We start from the raw sequence: 23,016 nt of genomic DNA on the forward strand, positions 1-23,016 counted from the left end.
GAGTATGCTTAATACTGCTCTTCTCCCAGAGCCTTTGAATATACCTGGTTGCTCCCAAGCAAAGGAGCAGTATTTCATTGTAAACGTTTCTACACAGCTCCGCTGTGATCCAGGCACAAAATAACACAAAGTATCGCCCCTTGTATTCCTATCTTACTGCAGTAAATACTTCACTACGTTCACTCGCTTTGCTGCTAGGTTTTGTCCTTTGAGTCACAGCCATGTTGTCAAAGCTATTCTGTAACTTAGTTAAGGGAAAAGCCTGCACCAAGAGCCTTGTGTGGATTAACAGCATTGTTTCATTTTATGAGTTTTAAACTTATTCATTGCAGGATGGCTCCAACTACATAGGCAGGCAAAGCAAAGCACCACTAAAGCTTTACACCATTCCTAAAGAGAAATCCTTTAGTAGGAGTTGCACCCTTTCTAAACTGTAATGTTTTCTTTTGTTGAACAGGATGGGATAACTTGAAACCCTGAGGTTTCAACCCCCTTTTTTTCTGTTAGAACCTATAATATTCTACTGCTTTCACGATATCTCTGAAATGAAACATTTTCAAACAAGGCGTGATCCAGTTTAATACACATTAAGGAATATTTTTAAGACCTTATGAGACTGACTTATTTTGTTGGATGGTTTTGGAGGTGGTTTTTTTTTCCTGGTTTGGTGGGGAGGAAGCCCATATTACAGTTATGAAGAACCTGCTAGCTAAAATATAACAGAGAGTAAACCTTTTAGTCATAAGCTTGTGAATACGTCTTTCTAAGATCAACACCAACAACAGAGAGCATAGGCAATGACCAGCTGTTGATAAGCAGCCTGTGTAAAAATTTATTGTTATACTTGTTAATGACAAATTATTTTTATAATAGGTGAAGAAAACTCATGCGGAGATCAAGAATAAGTTAACAGTTCCCTTAAAATTTGCAGGGTCAGACCTACAACAGTATAGCACGATACAAGGATTTCCTTTGCCATTAGTTTTTCAAGGCATTAATTTAAAGCAGGGGGAGCAGAGCGTTACCAACCTTTTAAACCCACATTCAGAAGTAGACGACATCACAGCATTCATAAAGCAAACCAACCATCTCTGTCCTTCTGGCTCTCATTAATAGCTTTTTTCTTCTTGAGATCATGTGTCTTTCTCAGCAATAAGCTTGGAATAAACATTATCTTGTCCTGAAAGCCCTTTTGTGCAGGATAGGCTTTATCCACGTCCTGTCAGAGACCCTTAAACTCCCACTTTCAACACACCAAAGATGAAACACCTTTAAAATACAATCCTTGTGGTTTATCCCCTGAACAAAGCCCGCAGTCACACCCCAATAAGGACAACATCTCTGCAGTGGGAAGCAGCACCTGTGACTAATAGCCAAGCACCTATCTTCATCTACCCCTGTGTTGGATCTCCTGTCCACATCTCAAAGAAATAACAAGATGCACCTTCCCCAAGTTTTCCAGCATTGCTTCACCACTAGGCTGTAAACATTACACCTTTTGGACCAGGAGGTAAGTGTAGGGAGGGAAAAAGAAGGAATTTCAGGTGACAGAAAAGAGCTGTATAGAACAAAAGTAGGACAATAATACAGTACTTTTGAAAACCAAGACAGATGAACTTATCCTCACCATGACCTCCTAGGGTGGGCAGCATATTAGGAGACATCCCTTTCCCCTGCTGCCAGGAGAGGTAAGCGGCTGGCCAGCAGAGAACACCCTCTGCTTCCTGGTTCAACCTCTGACCTAGGAGTGTAGGTGGTTCCTCATTCAGGTGATTCACATCACCTCATCAAACCTACAGCTGCTGGGCCCTGGGCTCAGGACTTTGCCTCCCAAGCACGCAACATGAAGAGTGTTTACTGCTGATGCTCCAGCTCCTAAGCACTGTAGCAAACACCTTTTCAACACCTGGGACTAAGACTTATGATTGCCCATAGCCCCGATCTTGGCTATGTTTGGGGCACATCCACAGATCTCCCCAGAGGCAAAGGTGATGCGCAGGAGCTAATACCCGACCTAAACTGCCCACCATTAGTAAAGACGTATGTACTAATTCAGCTGTTTGGTGGTTTGTCACCAGCTACAGAAGCCAAATTTCTCTCTTTCCTGCCCATTCAATACAAGACACATCCATCTCCTATTTCTCAGTCCCACACCACAGACAGAAGAGCTGAGGCTGAAATTCACTGCTGTGAGTGGACAAGAGGATATCTCTGCCCATGTCACACATGCACACACACACTTTCTTAACCACAATCTCATCTTCTTGATTCACCTTGCAAAAACTGACAGTCTTTGGCCCTCACCAACATACCCCAAAAGCCACCCTCCTCCTTCTCACCTCTCTGCCTCTACTAGTTCTCTGCAAAGCACCATTACAGGGAATCTGTGACTCTTTTTAGCCTACTTTGGGGCATCATTTCTTATTGCCCGACTAGGTCATCCTGCTTGGACACAACACTGTGAAGGCTGCACTTAGAAGAAAGTATAGACTTATGGCACAGACCACGTCTGCAAGTTGAGATCTGAAGTCTGCTCCTGGCCACTAGCCTAGTTTTGTTACTCCTACCTGGGTTTCCTTTTTTGGCTATTATTCTTTTTTCCTTAACTTGCCCATGAAATTACAGTTTAGTTCTCTTCCTCATTAAGATATTTGAGTGTCCAACAATCAATCTGCCCACAAAACTTTGGAACAAGTCAATAGACTTAAACTTCTGAAGTATTAGTTATGTAGCAATAGATCCAGGACGGTATTTTCATGAAGAAAAAGGCTGGCTGAGGAAAAAAAAAATAATTATATGCAACCTGTTAAGTTCAGTCCCATTTATTCTGATTGATCTATCACGACCACATCATGGGAACAACAGTGCAGCAGCAGCTTCTTTTGATGAGTCATTTCTCTGTGTGTTAAAAAGCCTGAACCCTCCTTGCAGGTATTACTCAATGACGTTGGCGACAACATTTTGTGGTTATAAGCATGCACCAAAAGAAGTCAATAAGACAAAGAAAACAGATATCAAATGACTCAGTAAGGAAACAGAGTGTCTCCATCAGCATTGTGTCAGAAAGAACAGTAATTAGTATGTCAGCTTCACCAGAGATGTACAAGGATTTAGACAAACAGGAAAACTAGAATGTAAAATGAGAATCTAAGTCAGTATGTTTACATTAATATGACCCTTTATATGAACATTTTTGCTTTGGCCTGGAGAAGTTTTTTAAAAAAAAATGCTAGTTCATGATGTTTTGGAAAGTGTCCAACCTAAATTTAAAAAGCTGCATTAAGTCTGAACTAAGCACCCCCAAGAGGAACACTATCAGCATAGCTATGTCAGGTTATCTGTATGGATACAATTATACAGGCATAATTGGTCAAACTTTCTGCTGCAGAATACTCTACAGCGCTCCACACAGACTTGCTGCTTTGATAAATGTATGGATCACAAAATCTGCACTCGAAGAGGAAACCTTTTATTCAGTGCTTGCTCTGGGAAGATGGATGCTTTGTTGCACAAACTCCTTTTCATCACTGACAGCTAGATCATTTTTCACCCAGTTATTTCAGTGCGTGAGAATGAAGTCAGGGACTACTTGCAACAACTCAGCCCATACAAGTCCATGGAACCCAACAGCCTGCAACCCATGTGCCAAGACAGACGGCTGATATCTGTGCAAGGCCATTCAACAATCTTTGAAAAGCCACAGGAATTAACAATCCCTCATGACCAGAGGAAAAAACCAAAATCACACACTGTCTCAGAAGAACTCACAAGAACAACCTGGACACGACCAGCAAGCCTATTTCTTACATTTAAATAGAATTTCCCGTATATTTCAGCTTGCACCCATTACCTTTGTCCTTTCACCAGGCACCACTAGGGAGGAGCCCGGGTCTGTCTTCCTTATTGCCCCCAATCAGGTGTTTATACACCTTGACAAGATCCCAGCCTTTTCTTCTCCAGCCTAAACGAATCCCAGCTCTCAGCCTCTTCCCATTATCTCAGCCTTTGATCCTATTACCGCCTCCCTGGCCCCTTGCTGGATACGCTCCCCGATGTCCACGTCTCTTGCAGTGGGACAAAGCGTTCAGACGTGCCTCACCAGACTGAAGCGGAGGGGCAGGAGATGCCACCTGCTGCCAACACCCTCCCTAACGCAGCCCAGGAAACTTTCCGGTTTGGAGTCCGCCAGGGTGCACTGATGGGTCACGGCCAACTTGGTGTCCACCCATACCTTTCCTACCTACCACGAAGCTTTCCAGTCAGTTGGCCTGGGGTTATTTTTCCTGCTGCGGCAAGACTCCACGTTTTCCCTTGTCAGACTCCATGAGGTGCCTGTCAGCCCCTTTCTCCAGGCTATCAAGGTCCTTCTGAATGGCAGCACAGCCCTCTGGTATATGAACAACTTCTCCCATCTTCTGCAAACTTGCTGATGGTGCACTCTGCCTCATGACCCAGGTCATTAATGAAGGTTTTTAAGAGTGTAAGATCCACTGTTGACAGAGTACACTGGTAGCAGCTGGCCTCCAGCTAGTCTCCGTGCCACTGATCACAACCCTTTGAGCACAGCAGTTCTCAACACACCTGCTCACCTACTTACATGGCCCATAATTCACCAGTTTGGGAGGATGTAATGGGGGACCATGTTAAAAGCCCTGTTAAACTCAAGATCCACTGCTGTCCCCTCATCCACTAAGCCAGTCATCTATATAGAAGGCTACCAGGTTGTCAGGCATGCCTTCTCCTGCATAAATCCATTCTGGCTATTCCTAATCACCTTCTTGTTCATGTTTGTGCTTTCCAGGATTACTTGCTCCATCATCTTCCCAGAGATCAAGGTGAGACTGACTGTCTCGTAGTTGCCCTTGTTCTCCTTGCCCTCAGGAATCCTGTCCATTACAACCTTTAAGATAACAGAGAACAGCTTCACAGTATCAGCCAGTTCCCTTGCCGGTCACAGACATGTCCCATAGATCTGTGTCTGTCCTATCTCTAAGCATTTCTTAACTTGATTCTTCTCAACCAAGGGTTGATTTTCCTTGCTTTAGCCTTTCCCACTGGCCTCAGAGGCCTACAGTTATGAAAGACTGTCTTAGCAGCCAAGACCAAGGCAAAGACATGGAGTACCTCAGCCTTCTCCAGGTCTTCTGTCATGAGGACTCCTGCCCAGTTTAGCAGCAGGCCCATGTTTTCTTCGATCTTCCTTTTGCTGCTGATGTACCTGTGAAAGACCCGTTGTCCTCTACATCCCTTGCCAGGTTCAGCTACAGATGGCTTGGCTTCCCTAAGCCGATCCTTGGACATTTGCACAGGATCCCCATGCCCCTCACAGGTTACCTGTCCCTGCTTCCACCTTAAATGCTAACAGCAGTCTTCCATACAGATGCTTCAGCGGTGTGTGGCAGGAGGATGACAGGCAATGCGTACGAGCTGGAACAAGAGAGGTTCAGCCTAGATAAGGAACAACTTTCCCCCCACCCCGTTCATGCTTTAAGTGGTAGTATGTTTTTATCTCTGTCCTGTTCACCTATAGCACTTCTGCACGCTGATCAGGAAACACACCAATTGGCAGAGATGTGCAGCACTACTTGAACCATGCATTGTCACTTGATCAGCAATGCAAACTGATTCCCCAAGGAACGCCTGCACTATAGCAAGCATTCCAAGATACTCTGTACTTGCACCTCCTAAACCTGAACAGGGTGCTCAGGCATTTGGATTTTGACTGACCTGTAAAAGAACAGACTGACAATTTGTAATAGGCCATCTTTTATTGAGAATTAAGATCACATCTCCCCATGGTGCGCAGAACGCGCTATGAAAACAAAATACAGAAGATCGCTTTAGTAAATACACACCGGTTAAGCAATGCTACTTTTTGGCAAAGTGCTGTATTTTGTCGGTTTTCAGCTTGTGTTATACTATTAAAAATAAGAGCCAGACATTCTTCTGTATCAAAAGGACTGCTACAAATAGAGAAGTGGCTCTGGAGAGAAGCTGCCATATATGCATAGACTGCTGTACAGTATTAATCCTAACTGAAATGTCCCTTTTGAATCTTCAAGTTTGCTGTGTAGAAGGCACAGTTTAAAATGCAAGTCTGTCTATTGACCAATACATATGAAAATACAGTTTCTGCAAGATTCATGAATATCAATCAGTATGAGACAGTGCAAGGCCTCCACTTTTACAAGAAAAACCACACACGAATACAATTCAAAAAACCATATAAAAGCCACACAGCTCACTATTATAACAGAAAACCAAAACAAATCTAATTGCCCAATAGCTCCAGGCACAAAACAGGGCTAGACCAACATAAATATGTAAAACAAATTAACAAAAAGCCATTGATGCAGTACTCGCACAATAATATGGTTTCCAATATTACAAATTGAGAAGCACAGCTTTGTGCAACAAAATAGTTTATATCCTGAAAGATATAGGTTTTCATCACCAGAAAGTCATCTAGTAATGCAGTATAAAAAGATCAGTATCTCCCAATTCCAGGAGCAGTCTAAAGTTGCATTTAAGACCAGACCAAGGCTCTCATTGTAATGCCTGGGAGCCTTACACTCTCAACTATCTCCCCATTAAGAGTTAAAGGGTTACTCTTTCCAACACGGGGAGCTGGAGACTCCATCTTCCTTCATTTCACTTTAAGAAAATTAAAGCTGAAGGAAAGTAGTTACTTTTATATAAAGAAAAACCACAGGAAAGCAAAGAATTTTCCTGAGCTAGAAAGTTGGCAGTGAGAAGGAAGTTTAAGACTGGCAAAAAGCTGGAGTGATAAAGGTAAATAATCTGAAGCAAGTAAGAGCATTTGTGAACAGATGAGAGACTAGTGAAACTGCAGCTACTTGCAGATAAACTGGAGTATTCGGACCACAAAAGAATTTTATGGACATGGGCACATACTGCTCAAAAGAGTAGTAACAAAATCTGTTTTGGATTCTCACGACGTGACCGATTTTGTTCTTTCACTGTCCATATGAACTCAGTGTGTCTTAAAAAAAAAAATATCAGATGAGACTAGCATACCCAGGACAGCACCTCTATCTTTTATATGTTTAACTACTTGTCAACACCCCTTTGCAACAATCTTAACTAATCCCAGTGAAGCAGCACATCTGCATTGAAACAGATGTTATGAATGCTGTTTCCTGTACACTAAATATGTTCTGCAACAATTCCAGCTGCAGAATGTGCAACAGTACCACTACATCAAGGTCAACCCAAACTGTTGGGGTTTTGCTTCAGGGAAACTGAAGCATTTGGCTGAATTTAAAATACTTCACAGGTCTGGAATAATTCACATTATTGATCTTGCCTAATTTCAAAGGCTCCTTATACTAACTTCTGTTTAAGGACTGCTGGAAGACATAGTTGAACATCACGTTAACACTTTTATGCCCTAGGCACTGAACACAAGGTAAAACACAGTAAGTCACATCAAGCACTGACAGAAAGGGGGATAATTCACTTATATTTCCCCCCTTCTTTCAGTGCAGATTTCTGCTTCCTCACCTCCCTAACCATTTAACCTCCTTCCTAAATTAATCTACTGGGGTTCAGCAGGCCATGTGGCTGCTGTGTAATACATATACTTTGTTAACAGGTAAACTTACTTTTTTTTTTTTTAAGTGCCCACCAACTTCCAAAACATCTTGCAAAGTGTTTTTAAGAAAACTACTTGTTAGTTTTGAATGGCTTTTCTTTCCTGTTGGCCCACAAAATTGCTATCCAGTCCTTCTGCCCTCAATGGGCCAAGGGAACAACTGCTGTTGATCCATCTCAATTCTTAAACACCCTGTTATCACTGTGTTTAGTTCTATAAGACTGTTTTTCAGCATCCTCTTCTCCTTGCCACACACTGCCCCTCATTTTCAGTCACAATTAACTCAGACTTCATTTTCATAGAAGACAGACAGAGAATTAGGATAATTTCTAATAAAACCTTCCTTCTAGCTAATTTTGAGTTATTCTCAATCTGTAAATATGAGACAACCTAACAACAATTAGCAGCTCAGAAGCAGTTTGCCATCAGCCTGACTTCTTTAAAAAGCAGTCAGCTACTGATGGGATTAAAAGAACAGTCGATCCAAAATCTTTTTCCTTTAACTAGACTAAAGAGTAAATGAAATAGCGTAGGGGAAATACATCCTTCAGAGACAGAAAGGGAAGAGTTAGAGAAAGGGAGTAAGAACTCGAACTGCACCGAATAAAACCCAGGTCAGGTCTCTGGGCTGTGTGTCTGCACTTAACCCATAGGTCCACTTTTCCTTCCACTCCACTATGAGGTACCACACCTGTAACACCAGTGCCATATCACACTGCAACAATACTGGGGGGACATTTAACTCTTTTCCGATACCCAACATACCTACACAGACTCCACTAACACAAGTAGGTACTAGGCAATTCAGATTAGATGTCCTTCTCGTAACAGTTCAGCATAGCTATGTAATATCCACTGGCAGCTGTAGTATTTTCTTGTTAGGAAGAAATCATGTATGCTGAATATGGACAGATATACAAGCTGTCAAGTACTAGTCATTACAGCATACGGCTAACCTCAAATTTTCTAACTCCACTTCGATGAACGCAAAGTGTAACTGATTTCCACCTCAGTTAAGTTCCTTTAAAATACAAACTAAGAACCCATCTATACATCATAGTTTATAAAACAGCACACAAATATTGTACTGATAGGCTTCAGAGACATTGATATTTAACATCAACATTTAGGACTGCTGCAAAATGTTCAGAGTGTTATGTGCCATTTCAAAAAAAATGCAACTCTAGTTATGATTGTGTTTGAGGGATTGACGATCAGCTTCAGATTGACCACACTTACCTATGCATGAAAACAAGAGCAACCTAAAAAACAATTAGACCATAGATTAAAACCACAAAAGCCATCAGTAATTGAACTGACGCTGGCAAGGCTGGTGAACAAACAGTCCGTTGTGCTTGATTTGCCGAGAGTGGCAATCCCTGGTAAGGTTTTGGCGACGGAGACTGTTTCTGTTGAGATAGTGTCTTTCATTACGGTCTTTTATCCAGTGGGTAGGACGAAAGCTCTTGTTTTTTTCCAGAAAAGCTGAACGAGTAGCAAGAGCTGTGACATAGCAGTGAACACGCTGTCCCGTTTCATTTCGGGCCTCCAGTCTAGAAATGGAGCAAGCAGATATCTGTCATTACTGAGGTGCATTGGAAAGACAAGCAAACTATGAAGGGCAGAACACGGACATCAACATCCAGCATTTCAAAAGGGCACTCTTATTCTACTGGACAGAGATTTGGGTGGAGGCGAGGTCAAGCCACTTCAGGAAAACTGCACTGGGAAGTAATACCCAGTGCTGCACAAGGGCACCACAATAGCCTTCGGACTTTTGCACCCTTCCTTCCCCATCCCACCTCCCTAAGCCCAAGATGCAACATAGATCAGAAATAAAAGGCAACGTGTGTCACACTGCTCCAGCTTTAGAAGACTTTGCGTTATCCGCTAGGCAAAGTTCAGGTTTAAAAATCATCTTGAACACAGGTGGCTCAGCCTGAAAACAAGGATGCTAATGGAAGTGTCACTGGATTGCCAGCCACACGAGTAAATCCAAACAACATTCATGCAGAGGAACAGAAAAGATAGACCAGTTGTGACACACACAGGAAATAACTTAGAAGGATTGTTCCTCAACCAGCCCTCTAGATTTCACGAGCAGAGAGTCAGCAGTTTTGGCAAACCCTTACTCCATCATGCACTAGTGAAAAACAAACCAGCAGCCTATGCAAGCAGGGACTGACATATTGAAAACTGACTTCCCTACTTGACAGAACAATCACTGGTGTTTCCTGAATCTTCCAAAGTAAAGCTAAAAATAGCCTGGCAGTTTTAAAAGCAAAGCAAATAACAAGCCTGAGCGCCCCAGTTGGTGTGAGACCGGTAGCATCAGAGTTGCTTGCCTTCTTTTTCCCCCACCCAGGACTCCATGCCTAGCTGTCAACTCAGTGGTTCCCCAGAAAGGTGTCTGCAAGAGCAGGAGCTTGCTTAGCACAAGCAAGAGGTCTCTTGGGAAGTCTGTTTTTCAGCACTAGCATGACTCTACAATAAAGTCTCTTCTGGAAGAGCTTAACATGCATTTGTTGTATCACATCTCTGTAGACGTGTCTGGCCTGCTGTGCCCATGGCACACCCTTGTGGCCTTGCTCTTGGTGGGCTGCAAGTATCTAGCACAGAAGTGAGCTCTTCTGCTGTCCCCCAGCTCCACACTGGAGTGAAATACCTTGTCAGCATGGGGACAGTTCCTCCCTTCTACAATTTTTTTCCTTCAAGTATCCTAATCCACTTGATTTTGGCTCTTGAGTAGCTTGATATGACTGATGAAGCCTACAGACTCCAGAACAGCCATGTGTGACATGCTGTTTTTTCCCCTGTTCATTCACGGGATGTTTCCCTAAACCTAACACTTGAAATATAAAGCAAGAAATAAGTGAATAACATCACACAAATCAATTCACAGTGCCTTGCAAATACCTTCTATGCAGATCACACCAGTTTAATTTACACAAGGGTGCCTGCAAATATGGGGCTACAGTGCTGGAGGTGGAATTCCAAATGAAGCCTTTCTGGGGAAAGCTGTAAGAGCTAGGAAGCCACACCACACTTACCAGAACCCATACTTCCTAACCATGCCCATGTTGTACGTTACTAGCTAGCAAAGGACATCAACTGCTAATACAAAGTAGTGTGGTTTGTTATGGAAAGGCGACTAAACTGGCAAACAGAGGGAAGTTGATACAACATCCTTTTGCTCTGAAAGGAATTTAAAAGGAGCAAATATATTTCCTCCACCAAAGGAGAAAACCTGGTTTAAAATTGCTGGTTGAAGGTATTTAAGCTTCCTCCCCTTCTTATCAAATACCCTTCCGGCACTGGTTTGCAAACCAATACTCTTCTACTTGTCATCTTAAAGCGAAACTGGGATAGCAGAGGTGATTTGAATTAACTAAAAGGCCACGTACTCTTCCAAAACGTAGCATTTTGGTATCTTGGTGGTTGCCTTTGGTAGCCTGGCACTAGTGAGCCCTAGGCACCGAGAGAACAGGGCTGATGAGCCTCCATCAACACTGTCAAAGTGTAATTTTAGACAGGCTGTGTCTAAAGCTAAACTACATACATTCACTGCTGCCCCTCATCATCTGTTTCGCTAGAAAACAGAAGTGTCCTGCTGGATGCACTACAGAACCAGAATTCACAAGAAACATTAAAGGCTTCAGACCCCACCCCAATTAATAACGAAGTAATTTTTCTGCACTTAGCATTTTGAATTGTTAAAGCAGATGTAGTTAGGCTTGATCAAGTAACATCATTTGGCACAAAGGTTAGTCCTATACCCAGTATTGTTTTGGCAGACAAGGCTCTAGAGGAAGCAGTGTTGCTAGCAGCCTGATCAAACAAAAAGCACTGTCCCAAAACAGCAGTACTTACTGTTACTGTGCCAGTGTGCCTTAAGCAGCTTTTCTTGGCCCTACAATGTTAAATGGCCAACCATTAAACCACTAGAGACTTCAAAACAGCTTTTGAAACTTACTGCATTATCAGTGTCATTGATGTTTCCAGTTTCTGTAGTTTGCCTCAGCTTTAGACTCAAGTCTCCTCCCAGCTCTGCCACTCAACATAAAGTACACAAAAGTCTAGATCGTCTGACAAGGAATTCAGCATAAAGAAACGTGCTCACATACCAGTTGAGGATCATCACACCTTTAGCCTCCCCGCACATTAAAGCGGCTTAACTGTATACTATAAGACAGGACTCTTCTCCAGAAGAATTTACACTATTATCCCCGGTTCAAGCCACTGAAGTCAGTATCCAACTGTGTGTTACTGTCCACTGCAAACTGGTATTTTAGATATACTGGTCTACTGTCTTCCACTAGGGCATGCCTCACAGTCTACAGTTTTCTTGCAGACTCCTTCAGACCCTCATTGCTGCCTGCTTACAGCTTCCCCCCCAGTTTAAGCTAAGCTAGACTCTCGATGCTTAACTTCACAAACTGCACAAATCCCCCACTCTAATAGTATCAGCGCTATACTTTGAGATGACATGCTGCTGTATATGTCACCTGTTTCTTTGAACCAAGAACTTTAAATGCAGCAAAGAGACGATCAGAAAAGTCAATCAGCATCTACCTACAGCAACTCTTACCACTACACTCATTTTTTCCTGTGTAACAAAGTTTAAAAATAATAAAAAATCATAGTATACTAAAGGTAAGCACCAGTTGGTACAAAAAAAAAAAAAAATCACTTTGTTATTAACCAAGACTCACAAAACACCCAATTATTTCCTAATCGGTGAACACATGGGCAAGTGTGGAATCATAACAGCAAAGTAATACCCTACATGTATACATCTACATACACTATACTTGTATAGATGTATATACTGGACATTTAACACCAAAGCGGCAGGTAATGGCAAACCTGCCTCTGCAATAATCCCATATGGCCAGATCTTCTTTAGGACCTGAAACCAAAAAGCACAACTTCTTACCTTGCTAAAAGTAGAAGTTTGCAGCACAGATTCTACCTTGAGGGAATTAAGTTTTGTGGAATATTTCAGTTTGCTTTTGCTCCACAAGTCACCTGTGGAAAAACTTAATCCTGTCCTAATCTATCACTAGGCTGAGGAACAACAGAAAAAACCCACACTAAAACAAGACTTCCCTGTCAGGATAATTAAATAACATTTTTCATCTCTCATCAGATGACTGAAAGGGTACTGACTAACAGTTATGATAAATCCACATAGCTATGAAGCAGACAAAGTGCTTTCAAATCTATGTTACCAGCTACAGAGTTAACTACCACCAGTTTCAACAGGACCAGAGTATATTCTGCAAGGGAATAATTAGGCTCCATCAATATTCATTGCAGTGTCAGAACAGCATACCGAACTGTTTCCTGACACAACCATCTTGTATAACATTTTTCTAAGCAGGCAGGCAGCCCTGACCACCCTACCCACCTTGTCTAGTATTCATGCTTTATTCACCTGCTCCAAAATAAGCTGGAAAATTCAGTATTAAGTGTCTAAGCTGATCAAGTAGAAACCAGATATTTTCAGCAACAGGGCTTCCTGACAAGAGAAGTCAGACATACCTGGGACTACCTGGGCTGTGAAACTCCTCATCTCCACATGCAGTCTCATTAAGGCTGTGACAGGTGTTGTGGACAGCATACACAGACATGCTGGGATGCTCTATTAGGAGATTCTCCATTGGACTGGTTTCCACTTTGATAGTGGTTAATCCACCTGCAGTAAAACATGGGGGAGGGGTAATAAACCAGCTCTCCTCCATGGGACACGACTCAAACTGGATGAAGCAAGACTCGCTGGCCTCTGGCAAGTGTTCCAAAGGAGATGGTAAACAAGAGAAGACCGGGGAGCCGTCCGTGGTTGATGCTTCAGCGATGTCTGCTTCCTCCGCGGAGCAATTAGTGCAAGTGTCTGCTGTAGGTCGCCATTAGTCAGTTGAGCAGAACCCATGGATGTTGGTGATTGCAGGAGGCAGAAAACAACAAGGTTGCATGTAGCCAGAAACAAGATATATATGCATAAAAAAAAAAAAAAAACAACGAAAGAAAGAGAAATAAAACCCTATTAGCACATACATTATTTTTTTTCTTTTAAAGTAAGGGGAGGGGAAAAGGGAGTTCCCTGATAAGCCATGCTAGACACGTAAAACAAGTGCTATCAGTAAAGCAATAAAATTGCGTAATAAGTCAAATATTTTATCTGTACAAGTGGTTCTGCTGAAGGCTGTATCAGGCTTCTAAATCTGACATCATTTTTCTCATGAATTTACATAACATGCTTTGGTACATTTGCTTCGAAGACACTCTACGCTCTAATCTACACTGGGGTTTTTTTGGTAAAGTTTCTCCCGGGCTACTTGTTTCTTCGCAAGGAAGCAAGACAAGCAAGAGCCAGAGCAGGACAAAGGCAGAGCTTACATTTGACAGATGTCTTACCTATAAAGTCAACCAGAATCCACTCGTCGTCTTCTTTTTCACTGAACTCTGGCTCTTGGCTGGACAAGCTATCAATCTCTCCCATGAGCATGTTATTTAACCTCTGGAACATTACTAAGGCAGGAGCAAGACTTTGGCTGGTAGGTCTTTATATCCAAGGTTCAAGGCACAGCTCACACTGTACTAGCAGAGTGGCATAGACTTGAGATTAAAGTGCATAGATGCTTTATCAGCTTAGGTACAGGGCACACAGAGGCATGACTAGTAAACAGTTTATGTGAAACCTGCAAAAAATGATGACAAGGGTCTTAATGACAAAGCAACACGTAACATCTCTAGGGAACAAATAAAAAACCCTCTTGTTAGTGCAGTCAGAAGTACCAGTGAACATTTTTCCCTAAGAGGAGAGGCAGCTTCACTGGCATTCACCATCCCCTCCCAGCTACACGCATACAGGACAAGCCTAGGCCTCTCAGAGTCAAGTGCCTTCCCTCTTGACCCTCCTCCCAGGCAAAGGGCTGTTTAGCTGTCAAATCCCATCTTCTCCTATGGGAGGAGAGGAGTCTTGTGCCTATGCTCACCGAGATGCTCCCTGTCTGTCTTCCTCCTGGACTGAGAAAGATGCAAAGGGCAATTGCATGTTTTCTGCTCCAGACAACACATCTCTGTTGACACAGCCTCACACCTCTCCCAGAGATCCCTGCCAGTGCTCCCAGGGGTGCCCAAGGCAGCTTCTTCTCCCTCCCATCACACACAGTTCACAGGCACCGCCTACAAGTTAATGCAGTGGGCAGGCATGTCCCACCTTCAGGCTCAAAGCGCACTGGATAGTCACCGGTGACATCATTTTCACAGCAAGTGCCCAACTAGTCATGTATGGTAAGTCTAAGTAACAAAGAAAAGTAACTTGTATACTTAATTAAAACCAATGTTTTAAACTCAATACACTTCCCTAAATCTGCATGTAATTAGTCACCATAAGCCTGACCTCTGCATTTGGCAGTTAAGGTGAAAAATCCCGTTAGCACTGAGAAGCTGAATATTCAACCACTTCAGATTAGCATGCCTACAGCCCTTGAATATTTACATATAAGTCGATAAATAGAAGCTATTGAAGTAGCAGAAAAAGACTATATGTGAAAAATATCCACTAATTTAACCGCAAATTAGTTTCACCATAGTGATATTTGCATTATCACAGCACGTCAGAATTATTACATATTAAACACTCCTTTAATAATTAAACAGGGAAGAAGATATGCATGTAAGAGGGTATGAGTGTCTGCATTCAGGAAGAGAAAGGGAGTAAGACACACTAGACTAGACACACACAGCCATTAAAAGAAGATACAATCCATGAAGAATATTATTTAAGGGCAGTATACCCTGCTTCACCCGTAACTCTCAGACCACACTAAAGGGTCACGTTGGCCTCCTATGTCATCCTACCCCTGGACACCAGACCCCATCACCTACTTGTTCATTACAAGGACAAGCACCTGCTCCATACATATAGTGCTCCTATAGACATTTATGCAGCTACTTCTTTATTCAAACAGCACAGAAAGATAGGATTAGAATTCAAAGTACTCTTCAGAAGCAATATGAAAAGGTACAGCGTAACTCAAGAAGTTGTGCACTCAAGTTCTTCTACAGGAACTATCAGCCACAGGAAAACACAAGACTAGGAACAACTGGCTCAGCTGCCGTAGCGATAAAAGGCTCGTTTTTAGGACCACACTCGGAAATTAAATGTCTGGGCTCTCCAAGAGAGCTGCAAGAATGACCGTAAGTCTACAGAAACACAATAAAATTTAACAAATGGAAAGATTTAACAGAGGGAATGAAAGAAGCGACAACAGTAGTCAATTACGTGAAGAAAGAGGCAAACATTTATTCCCTTCTCCTATGTTCACAGCAAGCAGAAGTAGCTTTTAACTGCAGTAAATTTTCAGTGGTTACTAGCAGGAAATGCTTTTAACCATTAAGGCTGCTAAGCCCTGGATGGGTTACCCAAGGAAACGCCAAATGCCCACAGTGTTCCTGAGCATCTTCTTGAGAAGGTTTGAGTGCTTCAATTACAGACAGAGCTTACCACAGATAAAGAAAAGAACTCTAAGTGAAAGTTTGAGGTCTGTAGCTTTCCAGTTATCTTCCACATCCATCCCTAACCCTCTTCTGGCATAAGGCCTATGAACAAAAGTTTGTTTTTTCTTTGGGCTAACTAACTAGCAAGCCACAGTGTACTCGCTGATCAGCACTGGCTTTCCCTGTACTCCCAGATGCATGCATTGCCTCCTTCCTAGATCAAGGCTGGAAGTACCTTCAGGCAGAAGCTCTCTTTCTGTTTTGTACAAGATGAGAGCTCACACTCCTATATTAAGGCTCCACAGGCATCCACAGCAACATCAAATAATTAACCTCTAACAAGTAAGAGAGAGATCCCCATTCCTGAGAACATAACGTAAACAAACTACAGCTTTTGACCCATAGATGTCTTTCTGTAGATCAAAAGCAGTTTGTCCCATTTCCCCCTTCCTCCACCCCAAGGAGGATCCAAAAAAACCATCTGAATCATTTAGAAACGGGTCAATGTTTTGGCATCCTTTTGGATAAGCGCCTTTAAAAATGCCACACTTGCACATTCTCGTGCAAGGGGACCAAGAAGTAACGCTGTTATCAAGGGCCTTTGTTAGGGGAGGCAAACGAGACAGAGACTGAAAGAGAGATACTGTAGCTCTTAGACAGGAACTACCAGCTGCAAGAAAAGACCAGGAACAACTGACTCAGCTACAGCGGTGATTAAGAGGCTGTTACAGATAACACACCTGATGTATGTCAACAATATAGTATTGTTGTCTAGAATCACAGAATGGTTTGGGTTGGAAGGGACATTAGAGGTCATCTAGCTCCCACCCCCTGCCACGGGCAGAGACACCTTCCACCAGACCAGGCTGCTCAAAGCCCCATCCAGCCTGGCCTGGAGCACTGCCAGGGATGGGGCATCCACAGCTGCTCTGGGCAACCCCTGCCAGGGGCTCACCGCCCTCACAATTCAGAATTTCTTCCTAATATCTAACCTAAATCCACCCTCTTTCAGTTCAAAGCCATTGCCCCTTCTATCACTACCTGCCCTTGTAAAAAGCCCCTCCCCAGCTTCCCTTCGGCCCCTTCAGGTACTGGAAGGCCACTGCCAGGTCTCCCCGGAGCCTTCTCTTCTCCAGGCTGAGCAACCAACCCTCACTCTCCCAGGCTGTCTTCACAGCAGAGGGGCTCCAGCCCTCTGACCATCGTCACGGCCCTCCTCTGGGCTCGCTCCAACAGGTCCGTGTCCTTCTTATGCTGGGGGCCCCAGGGCTGGATGCAGCACTCCGGAGAGATCTCACGACCCCATTAAAAAAAAACCACCAACAAACACAGGGTGGTTTTTTTCTTTCTATCCTAGCAGAGGAGAGGAGATGCACACCAAATAAACCGAAAAGCGAGACACACACACACACCCCGCAGCAATCTGCCGGAGCTCGGCCGCCGGCGCCCCCCGCCGCAGCCCCCCGCCACCAGCAGGCGGCTCCCACACGCCGCTTGCAGCGGAACCGGCGGCTGACCCGGCAGAGCCCGCAGCAGCTGCGCACCTACCCGGCTGCACCCCGGCGGCCAGCCCCGGGGTGGGGACACACACACACGACCCCCAGCTGCCGAGCACCCGGTAAAACGGGCAAAACCCTCCCCGTCTCTACGTTTTCCGAGGAGAGAGACCGATGCACGGAGAGACGGGACCTCCGCTGCTGCTTTGCGAACCGCAAAGCACCATTACACCCCGCCGCGCAGTGCGCGGGGACAACAGCAGCGTGCTCGGCCCCCATCCCGCTAAACGAACTCACCCGCACCGCACCGCCCGCTACCGCACCGCCTCCGCGCCCCGCGGAGCCCTTTGTTGTTACGGCCGCGGCGCGCAGCTGACGGCCCGGCCGCCCTGGCCACGCCCCTCCCCGCCCCTCCACCAATAGGCGGCGGCGGCGGCTGTCGCTAACGCACGTGACGGGCGGGCAGGGACGCTGCGGGGGGGTGGGGCGGGCGCGGGGGCGGGGCGGGGCCGTCCGGCCACGCCACGCCCCCGCGCCCGCCCCACCCCCTCTCCTCCCGCCGTTACCGGCGCCGGTTATGAAGTTTAGGGAAATAAAGTGCTATTCCGTTAAGCTGGTAGTAATATAGACCTCGGAAAGCAGGTGGTGAGGAACAGAGTTAACGGCAGTCTACAAAACCTTAATTTATAACGTGAACGCATACGCAAAATGACGGCTAATTAAACGTGCTGACTTAATTAGGAGCTAAATATGCACAGCCTTCAGTTATAGAGGGGTTGGCCCCAGAGGGGTTTTCAAAGGTTGCCTAGATCCTTCACACACGCCTGCCACGGGCAGGGACACCTTCCACCAGACCAGGCTGCCCAAAGCCCCATCCAGCCTGGCCTGGAGCACTGCCAGGGATGGGGCATCCACAGCTGCTCTGGGAAACCCCTGCCAGGGGCTCACCGCCCTCACAGTCAAGAATTTCTTCCTAATACCTCATCTAAATCCACCCTCTTTCAGTTCAAAGCCATTGCCCCTTGCCCTGTCACTACATGCCCCTGTAAAAAGCCCCTCCCCAGCTTCCCTTCGGCCCCTTCAGGTAGTGGAAGGCCACTGCCAGGTCCCCCCAGAGCCTTCTCTTCTCCAGGCTGAGTATCCCCAACTCCCAGCCTGTCCTCACAGCAGAGGGGCTCCAGCCCTCTGACCATCTTCATGGCCCTCCCCTGGGCTCGCTCCAACAGGTCCATGTCTTTTCTGTGCTGGGGACCCCAGAAAGCTGGATGCAGGGCTCCGGGTGAGGTCTCACAGGAGCAGAGTAGAGGAGTAAAATCACCTCCCTTACGAATCATTAGGCTGAAGGACCTTAGCTGGGCTTTAAAGTTTACAAGTCACGTATCTGAAGCCCTACAAAGCTTGTGCATTACATCACTTACTTCATCCACTCCCTGTTTCTTCTTTAGGGAAAAAAGAAGAGGCAATGAACATAAATACAGCGCTCTTCTGAGAGATGAGCAGCTAAAAGGAAAGGGATTTCCAGGCAGTGAAGTTACAGTCCAGGGGAGCTGTTGTAGCTGTGCCGCACACCTTCACTTGCTTCGTGTAACTCCAGACTGCAGCAAATGCTGGCCGGGCAACGGTCTGCAGCCTTCTGAAGATGCAGAAATAAATGGGTGATGTGTAGGCAAGCAGCTTTTTACGTGCAACACACTTTAACCATTTGGGATTTTTCATGGTTTCAGTAGTGCTGAGTAACTTGATTTGTAGTAAGCAATAGTAACACTTTCTACTAAAATACAAGGTGTGCAACATGACTGCCTTACAGTTACTGGAGTCCAGATAAACCTCTTGATCTTTTAACCACAGTGTTTAATGTCTTGTTTGTACACCTTTCCTCCCCGCCGCCCTTCCTTGTAAGGACAAAGCTTTTCTATGTAGAACATAATGCAGAAAGTACATTCTGGAAAAATGCTGCAAAGTGTCCTCCTGTGACTGGGAGCAGGCTGTGTGATTTGACTGACAAACTGCTAGCTGTACAATTTGCAACATTTTTTTGCAAAAATTTCAGATGTCTGGTATTTGATGATACTTTTCTAGACTGAACTAACCCTTCCTGAATTATGAGATCAACTTTATTTTTATATCGGCACCATCGAGGGGTATAAACTGATTGTATGTTCGATTGAACTTTTGGTTTATAAGCTGATACAATGCATGAAAAAACCCTACAAAGTCTCTTTGATTTTCAGTGGCTGCAAGGCTGAAGGGGGGAGGGGAGATGGCAGAACCAGCGCGTGTCTGCGAATTCAAGATAGGCGAGACAGAAAATTAAATTTACAGAATAAATGCCCCAAAGGTTTTATCTGTATTGCAAAATTACATTGTGTTAGAACATGTTAATTAAGGTGATAGAAAGCACTTAGTGTAGACAAGAGCTGTCATGTTTAGCAGCTGGGTTACCTTGGGTCAACAACAACAACAACAAATGTTAAACATGGTAGTCTTTGTTTATATTGACTTTTACATTAAGCATTATGTGTTAATCAATTAACATAATGTATTTTTCCAGTGTAGGCAAGCCCTAGGAAGGCTTGGGTTGTATTTGAAACACAGACTCTGAATGAAGTTAAAAGGCCAGTGTTCATATTTTTTAAAGTCCTCTGAGAAGTAATTAAAGGGACAGAACCTCGCTTCTTTCTGTGGTGTTGCTTTCAATTTCTTTTCCATCAATTTCACTTACCTTATTCCTTAATTCCCTATTGTCACAAAACGGTGGAAACAACAGACTTGCTCATTCTTCCCTCCATATCACATTGCTGTTGGCAGGAGAGGGGCAGATCTGAAAGTTACCCCGCTTCTCAGCCTGGCAACCAGTGTGCTATTGTTCCAGTCTGACAAGTACTTAGGCATATGAATGGTTTAAAATTAAATAAATTATGTGTGTCAACTTAAATACCAGCTGACCAAGAGCCTGGGTATTTCATCCTCCACTCACTGAGGTCAACGACAAATTTTCTGGTGATTGCAATGGTGCAGGTTGTGGCCTTAGATGCTTTATCCAAAGTCTTTCAAATCAATTAGCCTTTCTATTGATTCTAATGGTTGTTAGATCAGGCCCTCAGACAGCAAAAGAAATACAGTCACTTTGGTCCGGGTCTTGCTGGACACAAAAGCTGACTGGCCTTCCCTTGTGGAACTTGACTTCTATATTTGTATTACAGAAAAAAAAAAAAACAAACCCTGAAGAGATCTCTGGAGCAAGGGAACCGTTCATGTTTCCAATAATACATGCCCTTGCATGATTCTGAATTACTGGTAGGAATTAGCAGAGAGTCTGTTGTACTTTCTGTGTGCTCAGTGGCAGCTTAATGGCACAGCCATTGCTGTGCCTGCAAAAATTTCCCTGTGTGTCCAGAGCGCCCTGTGTCACAGGAATAGTAAATGACTGGGAAGCTGTCCCTTGTTATTTGAACTGTATTGATTTTTCAAGATCCTACATATTAATGCAAGGCATGACCTATTGTCCAGGTTCCCACTGCGATGAAATACTACAGCAGTATTTAGCAGGCACAATGTATGTCTAGCCATGGAGTACAGAAACACTGACCTTCTTACCACAAGACCTGTGAGTTACAATGAGCACATTGAGCTTATAACAAAGCACTGCCATGTGTTGTGCCTCTTGGAGAGGCCCTACTCCACAGACGTGCCTGTTTAAATGGTAGGTGAGAATGCAGATCTATCTCCACATTAGAATCATTGAGTAGCAGGGAGGGAGAATGACGCCAGAGCTTGCACAGACTGAAAAATAAACTCCCTCTAAACCTTGGAGAAGATATATCCTCCAGACAAATAAAAATTCTTTCCAAATAATGTGCAACAAAGCACTTTGATATCATTCTGAGTGATCTGCATGAACAAATCCATTGACCCCATGTAGCATGAACCTGGCATATCTGTACAGGAACATCCACACCATTCATCTTTGCCGATGTGTGTCATTGGTTTAAGGTGAGTGCAGCACAGCCACCAAAACCAAAGTTTCAGTTTAATGTTCAATTAAAAACCGATGCCCTAAACCTAATCATAGTTAAGACCAAGCCTAATGCCTTCTGCTCCATGGCTTCCAGATATCTGGCTGTGGCAGAAAGTCCTGTGCTGTATGGGAAGAGATTCTGTGCAATTTTGCATGACTCTGCAAGATCACTGCTGTCAGACAGGTCTTGGTCTGTCCAGCTGAATGCATTATGCAGAAATAGCTGGGGTTTATAATTTTAAAAATATCTCAAGCTTGTGATTAACCACAATTAAATACTATTTTTTCCCCTTATGGAAAGGATACTAGCTCCTGTTCAAAAGAGTCCAAGCTTTTCTGTCCAAATTTAGGTACAAACACTTCAAACCTGTTGTTCAAAGCATGAGCAGTCTGAACAGATCCAAGCTTAAAAAAGCACAGTCTGACATTTGTGTCCTTGCACAAATGTCAATCCCTTTTTTTGAAGTGGACGTCTAGATTTAAACAGCAGTCTCAACAAAAACAGGCACTTCCTTTTCTGCTCTTCTTCCTCTGACTTTAGTTAGCGCAAAGGTTTCTGCAATGCTGGCTTAAGGACACCAGATTGATTGTTCCTGCTGTAAGTCACAAGTTTCTAATGCTATTTTCTCAAACAGCAAGTTAAAGTTTTGAGTAAGAGCAGGCCTTTCCAGACTTTTATGCAAAACAGGTGTTAGAAACCTGTTTCTGTATTTCTAGAGCATGAATTCAGCAAATTCAAGAATCTAGTTTTGACATTAGTAGGAGCCTCATGATTTGGCTGAATGAGATCCAAGGAAGCAGAAATTACCAGATATGATCCTCCAAACCAGACCGAAAAAGTTGAGGGATTCAGTTTTCTGTTGAAGAAGTATTATCTTAAAACATTAAACCTGTTGTCCTCTTCAGCAAAGAGTCCACGTCAGAATAAATTTATTTTTCCTTAGAAACTGTGAAAATGTAATTCCTGCTTTTCATATTGTTCAAGAGCAAAATCAGGTATTCAAATAGCCATTGGCAGGAAGCCATTGTAAATCATAGCCAGATTAAAAAAAAAACCAGTAAGCCTAGCGACACTTTGAGCTCTTTTCCTCCGCTCTGTCAAAATAAAAATCCTCTTAGAAGTCAGTATAGATTTCCATGGTCTGAATAACTCTGCTTTTTTTTTTTTTTTTTTTTTTTTTTTTTTCCTAGAGCAAGTTCATCAGCAGCATTTGAACCCTTAGGTCAGACTGGAGTGTGTCGGGCGACTCCGCAGGTAGTGCTGTGCTGCAGTGCCAGTTAGCAGGGAGCCAAAGGCAGATGCCTCTTCTTGTGTCATTATGTGAACCGTTTTTTTCCTGAGCCCAGAGGCATACATCAAACATTTTCCATTGGGATTGTCT

The 23,016-nt window shown here is 43.9% G+C and overlaps 1 protein-coding gene across 4 annotated transcripts; it reads right to left on the reverse strand.

The window, feature by feature from the left end:
• Positions 1-5,749: 5,749 nt before the first annotated feature.
• TP53INP1 (tumor protein p53 inducible nuclear protein 1) lies at positions 5,750-18,031 on the reverse strand. Of its 4 annotated transcripts, none has more exons than XM_040586868.1 (4): positions 17,914-18,031; positions 14,033-14,316; positions 13,160-13,511; positions 5,750-9,168 (listed from the first exon to the last, which is right to left on the reverse strand). In XM_040586868.1, exons 2-4 carry the CDS (start codon positions 14,142-14,144, stop codon positions 8,919-8,921), a joined length of 714 nt encoding a protein of 237 aa, XP_040442802.1. In that variant the 5' UTR covers positions 14,145-14,316; positions 17,914-18,031; the 3' UTR covers positions 5,750-8,918. The 4 variants fall into 4 exon arrangements, with proteins under 4 accessions (XP_040442802.1, XP_040442803.1, XP_040442804.1 ...); XM_040586869.1 differs by lacking the exon at positions 17,914-18,031 and adding an exon at positions 17,271-17,338; XM_040586871.1 differs by lacking the exon at positions 17,914-18,031 and adding an exon at positions 11,486-11,525 and having other exon boundaries at positions 9,032-9,168; positions 13,160-13,508; positions 14,033-16,943.
• Positions 18,032-23,016: the final 4,985 nt, after the last annotated feature.

This window comes from Falco naumanni, chromosome 3 (genome assembly GCF_017639655.2).
Source record: "Falco naumanni isolate bFalNau1 chromosome 3, bFalNau1.pat, whole genome shotgun sequence".
In the NCBI taxonomy this organism is placed as follows: domain Eukaryota; kingdom Metazoa; phylum Chordata; class Aves; order Falconiformes; family Falconidae; genus Falco; species Falco naumanni.

What these genes read in the sequence shown, in the direction of transcription:
- TP53INP1 (XM_040586868.1), bottom strand. Translation starts at nt 14,144, where the DNA reads ATGTTCCAGAGGTTAAATAACATGCTCATGGGAGAGATTGATAGCTTG. An exon ending in GATTCTGGTTGACTTTATAG is followed by an intron (nt 13,512 to 14,032) that starts GTAAGACATCTG and finishes GGCGACCTACAG; the next exon opens with CAGACACTTGCACTAATTGC. An exon ending in CACAGCCCAGGTAGTCCCAG is followed by an intron (nt 9,169 to 13,159) that starts GTATGTCTGACT and finishes CTCCATTTCTAG; the next exon opens with ACTGGAGGCCCGAAATGAAA.